General features: G+C 42.5%; 1 protein-coding gene and 1 long non-coding RNA gene across 3 annotated transcripts in view; one reads left to right on the top strand and one right to left on the bottom strand.

The window, feature by feature from the left end:
* The window catches only part of LOC106578853 (glucagon-like peptide 2 receptor), a 22,834-nt gene extending 7,587 nt beyond the window's left edge, over positions 1-15,247 (bottom strand). The window contains exons 1-9 of one of the 2 annotated variants that reach the window (XM_045702357.1): positions 15,003-15,247; positions 8,890-9,004; positions 8,454-8,558; positions 8,153-8,274; positions 7,903-8,009; positions 7,376-7,532; positions 5,917-6,076; positions 5,752-5,812; positions 5,519-5,585 (exon numbers count right to left, since the gene is read on the bottom strand). In XM_045702357.1, the coding sequence (XP_045558313.1) occupies positions 5,519-5,585; positions 5,752-5,812; positions 5,917-6,076; positions 7,376-7,532; positions 7,903-8,009; positions 8,153-8,274; positions 8,454-8,558; positions 8,890-9,004; positions 15,003-15,098 (990 nt within the window). In that variant the 5' untranslated portion in view covers positions 15,099-15,247. Of the gene's footprint in view, positions 1-5,518; positions 5,586-5,751; positions 5,813-5,916; positions 6,077-7,375; positions 7,533-7,902; positions 8,010-8,152; positions 8,275-8,453; positions 8,559-8,889; positions 9,005-13,537; positions 13,853-15,002 lie in introns of those variants that run through there. The other variant, XM_014158075.2, reaches the window with a different exon arrangement.
* Positions 15,015-22,499, top strand: LOC106578858 (uncharacterized). Its single transcript, XR_006760716.1, has 3 exons — positions 15,015-15,258; positions 21,115-21,423; positions 21,650-22,499. It is a non-coding gene; the product is annotated as an uncharacterized lncRNA (long non-coding RNA).

The raw sequence follows: 22,499 nt of genomic DNA, 5'->3' as shown, positions 1-22,499 counted from the left end.
GGTATGTCAACTTCTGACCCACTGGATTTGTGACACAGTGAATTATAAGTTAAATAATCTGTCTGTAAACAATTGTTGGAAAAATGACTTGTGTCATGCACAAAGTAGATGTCCTAACCGACTTGCCAAAACTATAGTTTGTTAACCTGTTAGGGCTAGGGGGCAGTATTTGCACGGCTGGATAAAAAAATGTACCCGATTTAATCTGGTTACTAATCCTACCCAGTAACTAGAATATGCATATACTTATTATATATGGATAGAAAACACCCTAAAGTTTCTAAAACTGTTTGAATGGTGTCTGTGAGTATAACAGAACTCATTTGGCAGGCAAAACCCTGAGACAGATTCTGACAGGAAGTGGATATCTGATGTGTTGTATTACCTTTAAACCTATGCCATTGAAAAACACAGGGGCTGAGGAATATTTTGGCACTTCCTATTGCTTCCACTAGATGTCACCAGCCTTTACAAAGTGTTTTGAGTCTTCTGGAGGGAGATCTGACCGAACAAGAGCCATGGAACGATGATGGCCCATTAGACACCTGGCGCGCGAGTTCATGTTGGGTACCCTCGTTCCAATACGTTATAAAAGAGAATGGATTCGTCCACCTTGAATATTATTCATGTTCTGGTTAAAAAAGGCCCTAATGATTTATGCTATACAACGTTTGACATGTTTGAACGAACGTAAATATATTTTTTCCCCTCGTTCATGAAGTGAAGTCCGGCGGGCTTAGATCATGTGCTAACAAGACGGAGATTTTTGGACATAAATGATGAGCTTTTTTGAACAAAACTACATTCGTTATGGACCTGTGATACCTGGAAGTGACATCTGATGAAGAGAATCAAAGGTAATGGATTATTTACATAGTATTTTCGATTTTAGATCTCCCCAACATGGCGGCTAGTCTGTATCGCAACGCGTATTTTTCTGGGCGCAGTGCTCAGATTATTGCAAAGTGTGATTTCCCAGTAAGGTTATTTTTAAATCTGGCAAGTTGATTGCGTTCAAGAGATGTAAATCTATAATTCTTTAAATGACAATATAATATTTTACCAATGTTTTCTAATTTTAATTATTTAATTTGTGGTGCTGACTTGAATGCCGGTTATTGGAGGGAAACGATTTCCTGAACATCAACGCCACAGTAAAACGCTGTTTTTGGATATAAATATGAACTTGATAGAACTAAAAATGCATGCATTGTCTAACACAATGTCCTAGGAGTGTCATCTGTTGGAGATTGTAAAAGGTTAGTGCATCATTTTAGATGATTTTATGGTTTTGGTGACGCCTGTCTTTGAATTGGCACAACATTACACACAACTCTTGTAAATGTACTGTCCTAACATACTCTAAATTTATGCTTTCGCCGTAAAACCTTTTTGAAATCGTAAAACGTGGTTAGATTAAGGAGATGTTTATCTTTCAAAGGGTGTAAAATAGTTGTATGTTTGAAAAATTTGAATTTTGACATTTATTTGGATTCAAATTTGCCGCTCTTGAAATGCACCTGCTGTTGATGGAGTGCACCACGGGTGGGACGCTTAACAAGAAATTTGTGGATTGGTTAAAGAATGAGTTTTAATGCCTCCAACGTAAGTGTATGTAAACTTCCGACTTCAACTGTACCTGGTTGACCGGGATGTTGGCGGTCGGAACTCAGCGAAGAGGGCTGGGTCCAGGATGTTCCTAGAGGGGTCTCAGTACCTCTCCTCCGGGCCATAACCCGCCCAGTCAACCAGATACTGGAATCCCATGCCCTGAGGTCAAACACTCAGGAGGCGCCTCACTGTTTATGCCAGATGGCCGTCGATAAGACTGGAGACAGGAGTGGGCCTGGAAACAGGAGACAAAAGGCTGTGAGACAGAGGTTTAATTCTAGACACATGGAAAGTGAAATGTATATGGAGGGTGCAGGGCAACAGAAGATGAACAGCAGTGGGGCTAAGGACTTTAGAGATGGGGAAAGGGCCAATAAAGCGGGGGGAAAGTTTACGGGACTCCACCCAGAGGGGCAGATCCCGAGTGGGGAGCCATACCATCTGCCCGGGATGATAGCGGGGAGCCAGGGTCCGGTGGTGGTCCGCTTGTTGACGATACCTGAAGGTGGTCTTAAGAAGAGCAGACTGGGCTCTCTTTCAGGTACGCGGATGTACATCTGGGCCGAAGGTATGTTGACCTCTTCCTCTTGCTCAGGGAAGAGTGGGGGGCTGATAACCCATGGAGCACTCGAAAGGTGAGAGACTAGTGGCCGAGCAGGGAAAGGGATTCCGGGCATACTCCACCCATACAAGTTGCTGGCTCCAGGTGGTGGGGTTGGCCGAGAAGAGGCACTAAAGAGTCGTCTTCAGGTCCTGAATGGCCTGCTCCAACTGGCCGTTAGATTGAGTATGAAACCCCGAGGACAGGCTGGCCGACGACCCAATGATGTTGCAGAACGCGTTCCAGAATCGGGACGAGAACTAAGGACCACGATCGGAGACTATGTCGACTGGAAGTCCATGGATTCAGAAGACTTACCATGAGTTGGGCCGTCTTCTTGGCTGAGGGTAACTTGGGAAGGGGGATGAAGTGGGCAACTTTGGAAAACCTATCCACCATTGTAAGGATGGTGGTGTTGCCATCAGATGGAGGGAGACCAGTGACAAAGTCCAGGGATATATGGGACCAGGGGCGATGAGGAACAGGGAGTGGTTAAAGGAGGCCAGGCCGGAGCTTGCCACAGTCTTATGCTGAGCACACACCATGCATGCGGCGATGAATGTCAGAAAACATAGTGGGCCACCAAAAACTTTGTCAGAGGAAGGCCAGGGTATGGCGGGAGCCGTGACGGGAGGTTAGATTAGAGTAATGAGCCCATTCCAGGACCAGGGACCAGCCTAAACAGGAGGTAGTGAGGATGGTCTCTGGGTCAGACGGAGTAGCAGCGGAGCTATGCAAGCGAGAGAGGGCATCAGGCTTCACATTCTTGGACCCAGTGCGGTAGGAGATGGTGAAATTGAAACAAGTGAACAGAGCCCAACTAGCCTGCTTTGAGTTGAGGCACTTGGCAGTGCAGAGATATTCCAGATTCTTATGGTCGGTCCACACTAGGAATGGAAGTTCCGCCTTTTCTAGCCAGTGACTCTATTCCTCCAACATCATAGTTCCTCTCCACGGGATTAAGACGATGGTTAAGAAAAACGCAGGGATACAGCTTTTGGTCCTGGGCAGAACGCTGGGACAGGACTGCCCCCACTCCAACGTCCGAGGTGTAGACCTCCACCACAAACAGACGGGACGGGTCCGGATGGATTAAGATGGGAGCTGTAGTGAACCAATGCTTGAGATCCGAAAATGCCTGGTCAGCAGCTGGGGATCATGTGAATGGAACCTTGGGTCATGTGAATGCAGAGAGGGGGGAAGCCAGGATGCTGTAGCCCCGGATGAAGCAGTGGTAGAAATGAGAAAATCCAAGAACATTGCAGGTGCACTCTGGATGAAGTGTTGGGGCCACTCCACCACCGCTCTCACCTTGTCTGGATTCATCTGAATGTTTCCGGCAGCAATGACGTATCCCAGAAAGGAGATAGTGGATTGATGAAAGTCTTACTTCTCCGCCTTGACAAACAACTGGTTCTCAAGGAGGCGCTGCAGGACTTGTCTGATGTGGAGAACATGCTCCTGAACTGAACGGGAAAAGACAAGGATGTTGTCAAGGTAGACAAACACGAACCGGTTCAACATGTCACGGAGCACATCATTGACCAGAGCCTGGAACACTGCGGGAGCATTGGTCAGTCCGCTGGCAGTCTGGCATAACCAGATACTTCCATTAATTTCCTTCCCTTATCATTCATTTCCTTCCCTTATCTGAATCAGATGGTAGGCATTCCGAAGGTCCAACTTTGAGAATACAGTCTCCTGGAGACGCTCGAAAGCCGAGGAGATGAGTGGTAGCGGGTTGCGGTTCTTTACCGTGATGTCATTAAGGCCCCAGTAGTCGATACACGGACGCAGGGTTTTGTCCTTCCCCACAAAGAAGAACCCTGCGCCGGCAGGGGAGGAAGGATGAATGAACCCTGCCCCAAGAGTCCTCAATGTACCCTTCCAATGTACCCTTTCCAACAGAAAACACAGATATAAATACACAGGGGATAATGGGGAAAAATAGGAGTCACCTGGTGGGGGGTGGAGACAAGCACAAGACAGGTGAAACAGATCAGGGTGTGACACAAATAAGCAAAGAGAATCGACCGTCCCTCATTACTTTAAGACATGAAGGTCAGTCAATGTGGAAAATGTAAAGAACTTTGAATGTTTCTTCAAGTGCAGTCGCAAAAACCATCAAGCGCTATGATGAAACTGTCTCTTCTCAGGACTGCCACAGGAAAAGAAGACCCAGAGTTAACTTTGCTGCAGAGGATAAGTTCATTAGAGTTACCAGCCTCAGAAATCATCAATTCACTGCATTTAAGATTGGAGCAGACAAATCTCAACATCAACTGTTCAGAGGAGACTGCATGAATCATCATGGTCAAATTTCTGCAAAGAAACCACTATTAAAGGACACCAATAAGAAGAAGAGATTTGCTTGGGCCAAGAAACATGCGCAATGGACATTAGACCGGTGGAAATCTGTCCTTTGGTCTGATGAGTCAACATTTGAGATTTTTGGTTCCAACTGCTGTGGCTTTGTGAGAGGCAGAGTGGGTAAAAGGATGATCTCCGCATGTGTGGTTCCCACCGTGAAGCATGGAGGAGGAGGTGTGATGGTGTGGGGGTGCTTTGCTGGTGACACTGTCAGAGATTTATTTAGAATACAAGACACACTTAACCAGCATGGCTACCACAGCATTCTCCAGCGATATGCCGTCCCATCTAGTTTGCGCTTAGTGGGACTATCATTTGTTTTTCAACAGGACAATGACCCAACACACCGCCAGGCTGTGTAAGGGCTATTTGACCAAGAAGGAGAGTGATGAAGTGCTGCATCAGATGACATGGTCCCCACAATCACCAGACTGCAACCCAATTGAGATGGTTTGGGCTGAGTTGGACTGCAGAGTGAAGGAAATCAGCCAACAAGTGCTCAGCATATGTGGGAACTCCTTCAAGACTGTTGGAAAAGCATTCCAGGTGAAGCTGGATGAGAGAATGCCAAGAGTGTGCAAAGCTGTCATCAAGGCAAAGGGTGGCTCCTTTGAAGAATCTAAAATCTAAAATATATTTTGATTTGTTTAACACTGTTTTCATTACTACATGATTCCATATGTGTTATTTCATAGTTTTGATATCTTCACTATTATTCTACAATGTAGAAAATAGTAAAAATAAAGAAAAACCCTTGCATGAGTAGTAGCTGTGTCCAAACTTTTGACTGGTACTGTATATGTACACACTCATTTGGCTTAATTAGCTTTGAATGTAAGAAAATTAAGTCAACAGGTTTTTTTGGGGGGCCCTTTTTTCACTTTTAGCACCTTTCTCTCCAAGGTCGGTGCACAGCCCTGGTTGGTTGCTACTCACCAGCACAGATAAAGTGATCGGACCTCTTATTATCCACCAGATCCATCTATCCTTATTGGCCCAGCACCTTAGGACAGAAGATATTCAAACCAGATTTAGGCCTAGAGTATCAGCTTATAGCAGAGTCGTATTGGGTAATTACACAGATCCCTACTGATTGATTACTTTATGCGAAAAGCCAGAAATATGATCAGAAGTGTTGAAATGAGAGGAAATGCTCTCAAAATACTTACCCTTCATTTTCAAATAAAACTTTGGTAACTGTCCATGGCACCACAAACACGAATGGAGTACCTTTAGGAAGAAGAAAGAGTATTTTGTTGCCGTAGTTGTTAATCTATCTTCATTAGAGCCTTAACCTAGCCAATGAACATGTCTTTGAAACATTAGAACCTTACCCCAGCCAATGAGCATGTATCTCTTGAGCAGCCGTCTCTTGGTGAGGACAGCGGTGAAGAGGAGAGTGTGGAGGAAGACGGCTTCCACCAGGAGCCAGAAGTAGTTACAGGCTACAAAATATTCCATGGACATCCGGGAGGCCTTACATACCACCGCTATCTTCAGGAAGAGGAGAGACTATTCAATATTAGAAACGACACTGCCTTGTTAAATATATACATTACACTGCCTTGTTAAATATATACATTACACTGCCTTAACTATATATATACATTACACTGCCTTAACGATATACTTTACACTGCCTTGTAAAATATACATTATACTGACTTGTAAAATATAAATTACACTGCAGAACTACAGTGTAGACATTGTTAATGTTGTAAATGACTATTGTAGCTTGAAACGGCAGATTTTTTATGGAATATCTACATAGGCGTACAGAGGCCCATTATCAGCAACCATCACTCCTGTGTTCCAATGGCATGTTGTGTTAGCTAATCTAAGTTTATAAAAGGCTAATTGATCATTAGAAAACCCTTTTGCAATTATGTTAACACAGCTGAAAACTGTTTTCCTGTTTAAAGAATCAATAAAACTGGCCTTCTTTAGACTAGTTGAGTATCTGTAGCATCAGCATTTGTGGGTTCGATTACAGGCTCAAAATGGCCAGAAACAAAGACTTTCTTCTGAAACTCGTCAGTCTATTATTGTTCTGAGAAATGAAGGCTATTCCATGCGAGAAATTGGCAAGAAACAGAATAGAAAGAGTAGTGGGAGGCCCCGGTGCACAATTGAGCAAGAGGACAAGTACATTAGAGTGTCTAGTTTGAGAAACAGATGTCTCACAAGTCCTCAACTGGCAGCTTCATTAAATAGTATCTGCAAAACACCAGTCTCAACGTCCACAGTAAAGAGGTGACTCCGGGATGCTGGCCTTCTAGGCAGAGTTACAAAGAAAAAGCCATATCTCAGACTGGCCAATAAAAAGAAAAGACTAAGATGGGCAAAAGAACACAGACAATGGACAAAGGAACTCTGCCTAGAAGGCCAGCATCCTGGAGTCGCCTCTTCGATGTTGACGTTGAGACTGGTGTTTTGTGGGTACTATTTAATGAAGCTGCCAGTTGAGGACTTGTGAGACATCTGTTTCTCAAACTAGACACTCTAATGTACTTGTCCTCTTGCTCAGTTGTGCACCGGGGCATCTCACTCCTCTTTCTATTCTGGTTAGAGATAGTTTGCACTGTTCTGTGAAGGGAGTAGTACACATCGTTGTACGAGATCTACAGTTTCTTGGCAATTTCTCGCATGGAATAGCCTTCATTTCTCAGAATAAGAATAGACTGACGAGTTTCAGAAGAAAGTTCTTTTTTTCTGGCCATTTTGAGCTTATATCATAAGAAATAAATATTCTGAAGGTCATTTCTAATTAAATTCTCTGCAGGAGATGAATACCACTGAATTGGAGTATGAGTTCCACCCTGGGTCGTCACTGGGTAGCTTGGTGTACATGACATGTAAAACGATCTCCTTTATGAAAACGGCTATGGCTCTCATCATGAACGACACAAACAGATTCATGTGGATGTAGTTCCTCGTACAGTGGAGCTTCCTGGAAGAGACAGAGGTTGGTATTGACTCAAAACCACCACTGACTATTTAGCGTGGAAGTTGATTTTGTTATTATGTGATTAAGATAAGTGCCCAGTACATAGGCAATCAAATGTAGTTGTTATAATGTCATTTATAGTGATCGACAACATCTGTGATCTTGTATTTCTACCTCCCCTGATATCCATTACATATTATATACTGACATTGAACACTGACTAGTGGGTTTGAATCGATGCCGTGACTAAGGAGAATGTCATTCATTTGCAATCATGTCATCGCCCAACCATAGTAGAATTCATCATAATCATCATCAACATGTGCCTAAGCTGTTGACGCTGACCCCTTGACGCTGACCCCTTGACCCTGACCTGAGAATGCCCATGAGGAGAGTGGCCAGAGAGAGGGAGAAGAGGGACAGAGCGTAGCCGACGATGGAGATAACCCTCAGTGCTGCTTGGCGAAACATCTCATCCTCCTGGAAAACACAGACAAACAAAAGTAAAAGAAGTGACCTTTGACCTCGATGGAACATTCTGCTTTTTATCTGGGATATGATTTATGTTTGACAATTCAGTTACAAGACCTTTTCCAAAAGTTTCCTCACAGCCTTTCCCTCACCTCGGCTTCAAAGAAACGATTCTCATCGCATTCTCTCTGGTCCCGCCAGGCTTCCGAAGAATTCTCCTGGAGTCGCCAGCTCCCATTGGACAGACACTGCCTGTACACACTCCTGGAGTCATCTGGGTCAGGAAGAGAAGAGGAACCAATAGATTGGTTATGGAGAGATGTGCTCACGAGCTAACCATGTTGGAAGATACGTTTAACTTTCTACTTTGGTAGAAATGGTATCATGTGATGTTGTGCCATCACGTGACATAATGGATATGGAACGTGTGTGATATGAAGCCTGGAGACTCACCCTCTGTGACCCAGGGGAGGTAAGAAGGACAGGGCACTGACACGTTACCAGGAGCTGAGTGGGGCCAACACACAAATAGATCAACCGTCCCGTTACAGTAGGTTCCTGAAAGGACAAACAAGGACAGAGTAAGGGGCAAACAGAAAAGTACATGAATAATAAAGTGCTACTGCTTATCTCAAAATTAATTTCCATACAGATTAATTGCAGCACTGACAGTCTGGCAGCAGTACAATTAAAATACACATTGTAGCAGAAACATGCTACAGCGATACATGCAAGTGGCCGTGTGTGTGTGTGTGTGTGTGTGTGTGTGTGTGTGTGTGTGTGTGTGTGTGTGTGTGTGTGTGTGTGCGCGGACCTGCTCTGTGTATGTGCAGGAGTGTGTAAATTTGTTAGTTAATAAATCGGTATGGGCCAAAAACAAACTGCTCACCAGTTCCTGAGAAGATGCTTTCTGCTAAACTCCTGGTGCAGTTCTCCCTATATTCATTCCTTTTAGAGATCAACTCTTTAAGCGTCAGCTTCATGGCATCAGCTAATGGGGAATCCTAAAGCAAATACAATACAATCAATCACAGAACCACCACCTTTCATGTCAAATAAGAAAATGGAAAAGGAATAGTCTATGATAAAATATACATGTTTACCACCCCCGGGCCCCAACAATGTGTCAGGAAGACAGAGGGGAATGTGGTTGTAGTGAGATTCCACAAGATGGCAGTGTTTGAGTAGGATTCATGCTGAGGTAACTAACTACTCAACCTCAATCGTTTTAGGTGTCAGTTTAGGTAATTTCACAAGCCTAGGGCTCAATTCAATCCGTGTCGCTGAAGTTCAGCGCTATCTTGCAATTGAAATGTAAAGGTAATTTCCAATTGAGCCGACATATCCAGGGTGAAAAGGTCCATTGCAGCCATTTTTATGTCAATATCAAATTATTTCTGGGTAACAATTAATAAGTACCTTACCGTGAATGTAAAATAAAAAAATAAAAAAATAAGCTTCTTGGCAAAGACATCATTTTGCCAGGACTGTCTGTCTGGGAGTGGTCTGAATGAGGATGGGTAGCTGTTATTAGCAGAGAGGTTAGGAACTTTCCTTATTGGTCTATTCCTAATTTATCACCTGGTGACCTAAACGCCATCCCTCGAAAACAGGATGAAATGAATTCAGGCGGTCTTTTCAAACAGCTCTTACAATAAAAAGGCATGATCATAATTTTCACAATTTCACAATATAATTCCAACCTCAGTGTGGAAATGTATATAAAACACAGAAAAATCATGTTTTTGACTGCACTGGGTCTTTAACTGTGAATGCAGTCTCCGCAAACGCGCTGAACTTCGGTGATATACGGATTGAATCGAGCCCATAATATCATGTGGTCTAAACTACTAGAAGTAAATGTACCGGTTTCATTTACTCTGAGGGGAGAAATAAACTTGGGAGATTTAACCGGCAGTGTCTCAGTTAGGCTGCGTTTACACAGGCAGCCCAATTCAGATCTTTCATCAATTATGTGCATATCTGTTACCCATCTGATTTTTTCAGCAACAACAACAAAAAAACACATAGAATCTGATCTTATAACTTCCAATTTATACCGCTTCCATATGGCTGCGTTTACACAAGCAGCCCAATTCAGATATTTAACCGGATTAATTGGTCTTTCGACCAATTAGATCAAATCTTTTGCCAATAATTGGGAAAATAAGTAGTTTCATTGCACATGAGCTGTCGTTAACATGACAACCACCCCAAAATGTAAAGCAACAGAGATGGGAAATTAGCGTTACATTTGTGTGCTCCTTCAGATGCTACATCAATCTGATACAGGTCACATGTAAAACTATGTGTGGACAGTCAGAAAAAAAAGATTGGAAATAAAAAGGAAATCAGATTTGGGTTCTTACCTGCATTTTCATGATCTTGGTCTAAAACTTAAGATTTCTTAACACATGCTTGGGCAACCCCCTTTCTCTCCCCAATTTCGTTATTATGATTTTGTCTCATCGCTGCAACTCCCCAACTGGCTTGGGAGAGGCGAACGTCGAGTCATGTGTCCTCCGAATCATGACCCGCCAAGCCGCGCTTCTTAACATCCGCGAGCTTAACCCAGAAGCCAGCTGCACCAATGTGTCGGAAGAAAAACACAGTTCAACTGATGACCAAAGTCAGCCTGCTGGCACCAGGCCCACCACAAGGAGTCGCTAGAGTGCGATGAGCCAAGTAAAGCACACCCCGACCAGACCCTCCCCTAACTAGGACAAAGCTGGGCCAATTATGCATCGAACTCCAGGCTGTAGTGACGCCGCAACACTGCGACGCAGTGCCTTGGACCACTGCGCCACTCAGGAGGCCCAACATTCTCTTTTGATTCTAGTGATAGACCAACCATTCTCTTCTAATTCTAATGAAGGACCAACCCTTCTGATTCTAGTGACATACCAATCTTTCTAATTCAAGTGACAGACCAAACCTTCTTTTACGATTTGAGTGACATACCAACCCTTCTCTTCTGATTCTAATGACAGACCAACCCTTCTCTTCTGATTCTAGTGACAGACCAACCCTTCTAATTCTAGTGACATACCAAGCCTTCTCTTTTAATTCTAATGACAGACCAACCCTTCCAATTCTAATGGCATACCAACCCCTCTCTTCTGATTCTGGAGACATATCCACTCTTCTCCTCTGATTCTAGTGACAGACCAACCCACCTCTTCTGATTCTAGCGACATACCAACCCTTCTGATTCTAGCGACAGACCAACTCTTCTCATCTGATTCTAGAGACAAACCAAACCTTCCGATTCTAATGACATACCAACTCTTCTCTTCTGATTCTAGTGACAGACCAACCCTTCTGATACTAGTGACAAACCAACCCTTCTGATTCTAGTGACATACCAACCCTTCTGATTCTAGTGACAAACAGACCCTTCTGATTCTAGTGACAAACAGACACTTCTGATTCTAGTGACAGACCAACCCTTCTCTTCTGATTCTAGTGACAGACCAAACCTTCTGATTCTAGTGACATACCAACCCTTATTTTACATTCTAGTGACAGACCAACCCTTCTCTTCTAATTCTAATGACAGACCAACCCTTCTTTTACGATTCTAGTAACATACCAACCCTTCTCTTCTAATTCCAATGACAGACCAACCCTTCTGATTCTATTGACATACCAACTCTTCTCATCTGATTTTAGTGACTTACCAACCCTTCTGATTCTAGTGACAGACCAACCCTTCTGATTCTAGTGACATACAGACCCTTCTGATTCTGGTGACATACCAACCCTTCTGATTCTAGTGACATAGCAATCTTTCTAATTCTAGTAACAGACCAACCCTTCTTTTCTGATTCAAGTGACAGACCAACACTTCTGATTCTGTGTACAGACCAACCCTTCTCGTCTGATTCTAGTGACTTACCAACCCTTCTCTTCTGATTCTAGATGACAGACCAACACTTTTGATTCTAGTGACAGACCAACACTTCTCTTCTGATTCTAGTGACAGACCAACCCTTCTCTTCTGATTCTAGTGACAGACCAACCCTTCTCTTCTTATTCTAGTAACATACTAACTCTTCTGATTCTGGTGACAGACCAACCCTTCTCTTCCTTTTTAAAGGTAAACAGAGAATCAAGTTTCTCATTTAGAATCTGTTGTTCCACGGGTGGGGTGTAGTACCATCCAATGGGTTCTATTTCTATGTGTGGTACTCTATCTCTGACTAACATTCCCTGCCTTGCCTTCACTCTCCAGTAGGGATACATATCTCAATCTTGAGCAGTGTATCCTCCCTGTGCCTGTCCATTCTATCCCTTTACACACCACCACCTGGTCCTCTATCCTATAAGAGCTCCCTGACTGTCTAACACTTCAATGACCCACTCCATTCCTCGTACACACCACCACCTGTTCCTCTGTCTGATAAGAGCTCCCTGACTGTCTAACATTTCAATTACCCATTCTATCTCCTACCACCAGGTTGTCTGTTTCCTACCACCAGGTTGTTGTCTGTTTCCTACCACCAGGTTGTTGTCTGTTTCCTACCACCAGGTTGTCTGTTTCCTACCATCAGGTTGTCTGTTTCCTACCACCAGGTTGTCTGCCTCCTACCACCACGTTGTCTGCCTCCTACCACCAGGTTGTCTGCCTCCTACCATCATGTTGTCTATCTCCTACCACCAGGTTGTCTGCCTCCTACCATCAGGTTGTCTGTCTCCTACCATCAGGTTGTCTGTTTCCTACCACCAGGTTGTCTGCCTCCTACCACCAGGTTGTCTATCTCCTACCACCAGGTTGTCTGTCTCCTACCATCAGGTTGTCTGTTTCCTACCACCAGGTTGTCTGCCTCCTACCACCAGGTTAACTATCTCCTACCACCAGGTTGTCTGCCTCCAACCACCAGGTTGTCTGTCTCCTACCATCAGGTTGTCTGTTTCCTACCACCAGGTTGTCTGTCTCCTACCATCAGGTTGTCTGTTTCCTACCACCAGGTTGTCTGTCTCCTACCACCAGGTTGTCTGTCTCCTATCATCAGGTTGTCTGGCTCCTATCATCAGGTTGTCTGGACAGCAGATATCACAGATGAGAGGAGAGAGAAAGAGTTTGTGTCGGTCTCTACTTTTATCTGGGGAGAAAATAAAATACATGGGCTCTCCTCTACCTTAAAGAGAAAAGGCTTTAAAATTCACAAGACACTTAAGGATTCTGAGCTTAACTCAGTTATAGATTTGGAGAGAGTGCTGATGTAATTTAGGAACCTGAAATCAAATGTGAGAGTTCTCTATTTTTGTGAACAAATGTTTCATTTTGGAGTTATAAGGTTGGTAGCAACATGGCAAATCGTTGTGGAAATCTGTTACAGCCAAAGTCAACTACAAAATACACAATGCAATGCTCTCTCTATGGGCTGGCTTGTTAGTTAGCTAGCTAGGCAGCCAGCTAGCAAACGTAGCTACACACAATAATACCAAAGACAATATCAGCATGTAATGTAGCTAGTTAGCTGTAAATTGGGCTAAACAAACTGCACTATCAATTTGGGAGTTTACAATCTCACCATGTTCAACCTGCAGATTGATGTCCCTCACAGAGTGGAGCCTAACATTCGCAACTGCAGATATACATTTTGAGGCGATGGGAAACGTTGCCCATTCTACGTCAATGGGCCACTCGGTGCATTTTAGGCAATTCTGGGACAAGGAGCGCTCTCCTTCAAGGAGGGAATGGGAGTCTATTGGGCGTCAGCTCAAAAACCCAACATTAGCACAAATTTCATCAATAAGAAATACAACATTAAAAATATTTTCCGAAATGTGAGATAATTAACTTGCTATCTGTTGTTTCTCGACATATAACCTGAATTTGAGAAGGGATTACGTGATGATTAGCTTTGCAACCGCGTGACGCAGCATGACAACGTGAACGCGATTGGTCGACAGCCTGCTGGGTGGAGCATTATACCTTCCTTCATTCATTGGATTCTTATCTCCTTTCTGTAATATCTCTGGCAATGGCACCATGCAATGCACCCTGGACTAAAGAGAGAGACAAATAGGAAAAATGTGCTAGACCCTCTGTTAATAAAGAAAACATTTCTTGAGGTAGGAATATCGCAAAAATATGATCAATGGCTCATTCAAGAGAAGACAACCTATTACGTTATAACATCGGCCGGTATTGAAATCTGACATGTATGATAGATGCTTTAACTATCTAAAACTCGTATTCCTATACACTTATAGCGTAGTGAGAGAGACTTTATCACAGTGCTACGTCATACCGGACGGATCTCTGCCTGCTTGAACGCCAAGAACTCAGATACACATGAAAACATGAAATGACCCAGGGAATCGATATAACATCTCTCAGAGATGCACAGAAACAACATAACAATCAAAATGGGTGAACATTTCCTTTTAAGGGATGTATTTACAGTAAGCAGAGTTTTAGGAGTTACTCTGATACAATCATGCTTTGTCGTGCATTCTACAGCAGGTGCTGTATACTATATGTCCATTTCTGGCTGCTCTGGTATATTTTGTGTGCGACAGCAGATTTTGTGATAATATTCATGTCTGGAGTGATATCTATGGCCATATGTTTGCCATGCCATACAACCCAGTACATTATCATATAGCCACGTTGCTAAGCAACTCCAGTGTTCTTGCCTATCCCAGTTGCATATCTGTAAAAAATGTATTAAATACCATAAATTCAGGGCTTATCATCTCACCGAGTCAGTAAGATAGTTTATGGGTTTTACAGTCCAACAGTAGCAACTCATCCTCTCACCTAAATCAGATAGATTTCAGTTTATCCACTATGTTTCTCTGTTGTCAGATTGGATTATTTGTGAGATTACTTCAACACACTTTTTTTTACAGAATATTATGTTTGCCATATTTGACAGAATATTCTATATGGATATTTTTTACTGGCCGTTCTTTGAGCTGACAGAGGAAACAAGTAGGACGAGTTGTTAGGAAGATGTCACATGGTTCCAAAACTGGTGACCATTTTACCTGCAGACTGGAGAGGAGCAGTATGAGTAAGGGAGAGACTGTGGTACTCCCTAGTGCCCACCCTCCTCTGTGCCAGGCCGGTCGTAGCATGGGCATGGCACTTTGTTTACATATAAGCTGGATGGCACTTCCTGGATCCACCTGCCATCGATGCCTTCTTCACAGTCGTCCTTGTCTTAGGTCTACGCATACACTCCACATGGACACAAGCCTCTCCTCTAAATGGTCCAGTCTTTTCACCACTGTGGTTTTCCAGGTAAAGATGATTATGTTTGATGTGCTTAATGAAGCTGATTCACCGCGTAGGATCTCAGTGGTAGGTTTTTAGGTAAAAAAAAATAGAATTTGATTTGGATTCGACGCAGATTTTCCAAAAGCAGTGTCCTCTCTTCTATGTAGGCTCCTCTTGCAACGGTGGGTTTTTCAGCTAAAGATTTGTGATTTGTTAAGGTTAATCTCTTTAACTGCCTGGTAGAAATGGAGCCTGCTCCTCTCCTGTTCAGGATCTGAGTTTCACTTCTTTTAGTTGTGGTTGATATTCTGAAGGTAAATCGTTCCTTAAAGCTTCAATGTTTTGGCCGTTAAAGGTGAATTTAAGATATCCAGTCACTTCTTTGTTTCTTTGAGGCTTTCAACGTCAATCCTTTTCCAGATGTGATCAGTCTAGTAAAGATCTCTACATCTCTCCTAGTTTTAGTATTTCATAAAGTTGTCCTTTGTACTAAATCAAGTGAGTTAGTAAAGTTGTCCTCTGATCTAGATAACGTGAGTTTGTAAAGTTGTCCTCTGTCCCTCAGGTGTATAGTTAAGTTATCATCGGCTTCTTTGTATTTGATAAAGACTGTCTGCTGCGGGGGTTCTGTTGTCTGTACTCCCTGGTGACCTGAAAGTGACAGAGCGTCTGTGGCTCCTCACCCATCAGCCTGCCCCCCTTCTCCACCCGGCATTCTCCCAGCCAATCAAGATAAGACAAGGGAAAGCTATTTTAACTTTGTAGTCCAGGAGGGGAACGCACACACTTACGTTGAATGAATGCATGCAAACTCAAGCACCTACGACCACACAAACATCCACACAAACACAAACACATTCGTGGTAAAGCGTGCAATGTTGATCCATGTCTGGTGCTACAGGTTCAGTGACAGTTTTATGTGGGAGGTTAACTCACAGTAAGAGAGCCTCATCAACAGTATTTGACACTAATGGTATCCCTGTGTGGTCCAATGGATCTACAAACGCACTGCAGGAGCTGCAGTGGCCGTCACCAAACACACAGGATAGATTAGCAGCCAAGGTAACATTTGGTGCTACTGTTGGTACAGACGGTGCAGACGGTGCAGACAAAATGATACAACATATTGAATCAAATCAACTTTATCCAAAGTGTATTACTGTGTATGTTTAACAAAAAAATAGGACTTTATAGACATCTCAGCTACTGTTGTATCAATATGTTTTGACCATGGCAGTTTATAATCCAGGGTTACTCCAAGCAGTTTAGCCTCCTCAACTTGCTCAATTTCCACATTATTCATTACAAGATTTAGGTTAGGTTTAGGGTTTAGTGAATGATTTTTTCCAAATCAAATGCTTTTAGTTTTTGAAATATTTAGGACTTACTTATTCCTTGCCACCCATTCTGAAACTAACTGCAGCTCTTTGTTAACTTCTCTAGGCTTGGGGGCGCTATTTTCACGTCTGGATGAAAAGTGTGCCCAAAGTAAACTGCCTGCTACTCATGCCCAGAAGCTAGGATATGCATATAATTGGTAGATTTAGATAGAACACACTCTAAAGTTTCTAACTGTTTGAATAATGTCTGTGAGTATAACAGAACTGATTTGTCAGGCAAAACCTCGAGCTGAGGTCAATCTGTTTTCCATTGGTTTTCTATGGTAAGCCCGTTTTAATAGAAATATGCTTGCAGTTCCTGTAGCTTCCACTAGATGTCAACAGTCTTTAGAAATTGGTTGATGTTTTTCTTTAGAGAAATGAAGAAGTACGGCAGTTCAGAATGAGGGTCCAGCCGAGTGCACTCTAATGTTTTGATGTGCACGACCTGGAACGTGCTTTCTTTGTTTTCCTCCGGTATTGAACACAGTTTATCCCGTCTTAAATTTTATCGATTATTTACGTTAAAAAATACCTAAAGTTGTATTAGGAAAGTTGTTTCAAATGTTTGGATCAAGATTACAGGTAACTTATAAGATATTTTGTAGTCATGTTGCGCGAGTTGGAACCGGTGTTTTTTTTATCAAACGCGCCAAATAAATTGACATTTTGAAGATATAACGATGGAATTAATCGAACAAAAGGACCATTTGTGATGTTTATGGGACATATTGGAGTGCCAACAGAAGAAATTATTCAAAGGTAAGGCATGAATTAAATCGTTATTTCTGACTTTTGTGTTGCGCCTGGTGGGTTGAAATCGGATTTTCATGTGTTGGTATGCTGGGCGCTGTCCTCAGATTATCGCATGGTTTGCTTTTGCCGTAAAGCCGTTTTGAAATCTGACACGGTGGCTAGATTAACAAGAGGTTCAGCTTTAATTTGGTGTATGGCACTTGTAATATTTGTAATCATTTTTTTGAGAATTTGGCGCTCTGCCATTTCACCGGATCTTGTCAAATTGATCCCGTTAACGGGATTTGAGCCCAAAGAAGTTAAGTGTTGCTGTCATTTCAGTTGCTGTGGTAGCTGACATGTATAGTGTTGCGTCATCCACATACACAGACACACTGGCTTTACTGAAGGCCTGTGGCATGTCGTTAGTAAAGATTGAAAAAAGTAAGGGGCCTAGACAGCTGCCTTGGGGAATTCCTGATTCTGCCTGAGTTTTTTGAAGAGGCTTCTATTAAAGAACACCCTCTGTGTTCTATTAGACAGGTAACTCTTTATCCACAATATAGCAGGGGGTGTAAAGCCAACACATACATTTTTCCAGCAACAGAATATGAGTGATAATGTCAAAAGCCGCACTGAAGTCTAAAAAAACAGCCCCCATAAACCTTTTGTCATCAATTTATCTCAGCCAATCATCAGTAATTTGTAATAAGTGCTTGTAGAATGTCCTTTCCTATTAGCACGCTGAAAGGGTTGGCAACAGTTTGATTGATCTCTGAGGAAGCACAGTTCCCGCTCAGCCCAGTCAAAACTGTTCGCTGCTCTGGCACCCCAATGGTGGAACAAGCTCCCTCACGACGCCAGGACAGCGGAGTCAATCACCACCTTCCGGAGACACCTGAAACCCCACCTCTTTAAGGAATACCTAGGATAGGATAAAGTAATCCTTCTAACCCCCCCCTTAAAAGATTTAGATGCACTATTGTAAAGTGGTTGTTCCACTGGATATCATAAGGTGAATGCACCATTTTGTAAGTCGCTCTGGATAAGAGCGTCTGCTAAATGACTTAAATGTAATGTAAATGTAAATTGGTCAGCTCTTTGAGCCAGTTAAGGGGGCTTTACTATTCTTAGGTAGGGGAATAACTTTTCCTTCCCTCCAGGCCTGAGGGCACACACTTTCTAGTAGGCTTAAAATTAAGATAAGGCAAATAGTGGCAATATCGTCCGCTATTATCCTCAGCAATTTTCCATCCAAGTTGTCAGACCCCTGTGGCTTGCCATTGTTTCACCTCTTCCACATTTAATGTATGGAATTCAAAATTACAGTTCTTGTCTTTCCTAATTTAGTCAGATATACAGTTGAAGTCGAAAGTTTGCATACACTTAGGTTGGAGTCATGAAAACTTGTTTTTCAACCACTCCACAAATGTATTGTTAACAAACTATAGTTTTGGCAAGTCGTTTAGGACATCTACTTTGTGCCTGACATAAGTCATTTTTCCAACAATTGTTTACTAACAGATTATTTCACTTATAATTCACTGTATCACAATTCCAGTGGGTCAGAAGTGTACATACACTAAGTTGACTGTGCCTTTAAACAGCTTGGAAAATTCCAGAAAATGATGTCATGGCTTTAGAAGCTTCTGATAGGCTAATTGACATAATTTGAGTCAATTGGGGGTGTACCTGTGGATGTATTTCAAGGCCAACCTTCAAACTCAGTGCCTCTTTGCTTGACATCATGGGAAAATCTAAAGAAATCAGCCAAGACCTCAGAAAAAAATCGTAGACCTCTACAAGTCTGTTTCATCCTTGAGAACATTTTCCAAACGTCTGTAAGTACCACATTCATCTGTACAAACAATAGTAAGCAAGTTTAAATGCCACGGGACCACGCAGCCGTCACACCGCTCAGGAAGGATAGGCGTTCTCTCTCCTAGAGATTAATGTACTTTGGTGCGAAAAGTGCAAATCAATCCCAGAACAAGAGCAAAGGACCTTGTGAAGATGCTAGATCAAACAGGTGCAAAAGTGTCTATATCCAAAGTAAAACGAGTCCTTTATCGACATAACCTGAAAGACCGCTCAGCAAGGAAGAAGTCACTGCTCCAAAACTGCTATAAAAAAGCCAGACTACGGTTTGCAACTGCACATGGGGACAAAGATCATGCTTTTGGGAGAAATGTCCTCTGGTCTGTTGAAACAAAAATAGAACTGTTTGGCCATAATGACTATTGTTATGTTTGGAGGAACAAGGGGGAGGCTTGCAATCCGAAGAACACCATCACAACCATGAAGCACGGGGGTGGCAGCATCATGTTGCTGTAGGAGGGACTGGTGCACTTCGCAAAATAGATGGCATCATGAGGAGGGGAAATTGATGCAGATATATTGAACAAACATCTCAAGACATCAGTCAGGAAGTTAAAGTTTGGTCGCAAATGGGTCTTCCAAATGGACAATGACCCCAAGCAAACTTCCAAAGTTGTGGCAAAACGGCTTAAGGACAACAAAGTCAAGGTATTGGAGTGGCCATCACAAAGCCCTGACCCAAATCCTATAGAAAATTTGTGTGCAGAACTGAATTAGCGTGTGCGAGCAAGGAGGTCTACAAACCTGACTCTGTTACACCAGCTCTGTCAGGAGGAATGGGACAAAATTCACCGAACTTATTGTGGAAAGCTTGTGGAAGGCTACCCAAAACATTTGTCCCAAGTTAAACAATTTATAGGCAATGCTACCAAATACTAATTGAGTGCATGTGAACTTCTGACGCACTGGGAATGTGATGAAAGAAATAAAAGCTGAAATAAATAATTCTCTCTATTATTCTGACATTTCATATTCTTAAAATAATGTGGTGATCCTAACTAACCTAAGACAGGTCATTTTTACTAGGATTAAATGTCAGGAATTGTGAAAAACTGAGTTTAAATGTATTTGGTTAGGTGTATGTAAACTTCCGACTTCAACTGTACTTGGATGTGTAGTGTCAGCGTGTGTTGCTGGCATGTCATGCCTAAGTTTGCTAATGTTGCAAATGTAAAAATCATTAAAGTAGTTGGCAATATCAGTGGGTTTTTTGATGCATGAGCACATTACTGAAGACAGTATCTCAAAAATCGATCAACAAAGCTGTTGATCCATTCAGAGATCCATTCAGGAAGTTTGTCCAGGATCTGCAGCCTAACTCAAATATCTTATCAAGGCCCACACTGCGCTCCAGGATTGATGAAGCCTCCAAGGAAATGAAGAAGGTGACTGAGGCAATGAGAGGAGTTGACCACATCAGTGAATCTTACAAAAAAAGTGTCCCGTTCAACATTCAGCAAGTGCCAACCATTTTGGAATAAATGTGGAAGATCCACAATTGTAGCCGATACGGTTGAAGATGCTTGAGACCTCCAGCTTCTGCGCCCGAATGCTACAAGGTTGTACTCCTGGTTCATGGCTGTAGAGGGATTGTCAATGACAAAGAGAGTTCTTTGCACAAACTTTGAGGTTACAATGTAAGTAAGGATTATGCATTATTTTGTCATAATTTACGGTTTTGAATGTTCTCTAAATCTGTTGCAGTGTTTCCTGACTCGTTGCTTGGGGACTAATAACTGTTTCACATGTTGTAGCCATGAACTATCATTGATCAATTTAGTCAACTACTCATCCAGCCATTGATTACTGTAGTTAAATCAGGTGAAATGGTTAGTGGTCCCCTTTGTATCGGGTTAGGAAACACAGTGTTATTATTTTTTTTCCATAGGTTCAATCCAGCTGAACTCGCCTTCCTCACAGAGTATGATGCCGCCATGAGCCCAGTCGCAAAGGCCATCAACATCCTGTAGACTGAAACCAATGTCCAGATGGGGTGACTACTTCCAACTATCAACCTGCTGATCACTAAACATGACTGAATCAAGTTGTCCCTGAAGTCCTGTAAGCCTCTGGTGGATGCGCTACAACTGGGACTGAAGAAGCACTTCAGCCACATGTTTCACGACCCTGAGCTGATCGCAGCTTCTCCCCAAATGTAATACAATGTGGACAAAGGATGAAGCCACTATCAGAATGGGTAAGACAACGTGTTTAATTACCAGTATTTTATTATTCATAAACAACTGTGTATAGTGTACATTTTGACACTTCATAGATTTGAGAACCACCCATTTAAACTACATTCCTGACTTTGTGGTTCAGGTCCAATGGGTAACCTACTTAGGCCTGTTTCTTGGATGGGGGATGGATTAATGTAGGCTCACAACTGCATGATGTCTATTGTCATCTTCCTTGTATTTCAGGAATGGACTACATCATGGACCACCTGGAAGAACCCTTGCTGCAGCTAGGTGATGGCACCAGTTCATCAGATGAGGAGGACTTCTTCTCTGCTTTGAAAATGTCTCAAGCACAAGAAAGCTCCAAACAGCTGGACGGATACCTGGCCTGTTCAGCGGATCATATGGAGTTGCTCAAGTCGTTCCTCGCAGTCTGTAAGTTGTTCTCTGAGGTTAAACACAGCCTCACCTTCATCAGCTGCCCGTGAAAGGCTGTTCAGCATTGCAGGGCTGGTTTCCAGCCCCTGTAGAACAAGGCTGGATTCCACAAACTTTGAAAAACAGCTTTTACTGAAGATGAACTGTAAATTCTTCAACTTCAAGTACTGACAGCTTAACGCTAGCAAGCCCAAGGACACTGATGCATAATGCGTTTTGTTAATTTATGTTTAAAATTCACATGTTATATGTGTGCTTGTTACAAAGGCATGACCTGACACCCTGATTTCTAATACAGTTCCATCAGTGGTGATGTCCTCATATTCCGACAGTGAGGTTGTGTGTATAGGGTTGTATTATAGGATGTTGTTTCTAAATCAAAGTGACTGTGATTGTAAGTGCTTACATTTACTGGCTATATTCCTTAATTTTTAAGGCATAATTCTATTTTGTCTGTAAGAGATGTATTTTGAAGTGTTACCTATTTGTGAATCCACTTTTTTCTTCTTGCATCCATAAGACTGTTACCTTTCACAAAAGGTAAAACCAAATTAAAGGTCTGGGTGTTTAGCTTTTTGGTTTTACGGCTCTTACGTTTCATACTTTTACTTTTGATACTTAAATACATCCACCACTGCTTAAAATAAAGAATTTA

This window comes from Salmo salar, chromosome ssa19 (genome assembly GCF_905237065.1).
Source record: "Salmo salar chromosome ssa19, Ssal_v3.1, whole genome shotgun sequence".
NCBI lineage: Eukaryota > Metazoa > Chordata > Actinopteri > Salmoniformes > Salmonidae > Salmo > Salmo salar.
This window is presented reverse-complemented; position numbering and strand designations above follow the sequence as displayed.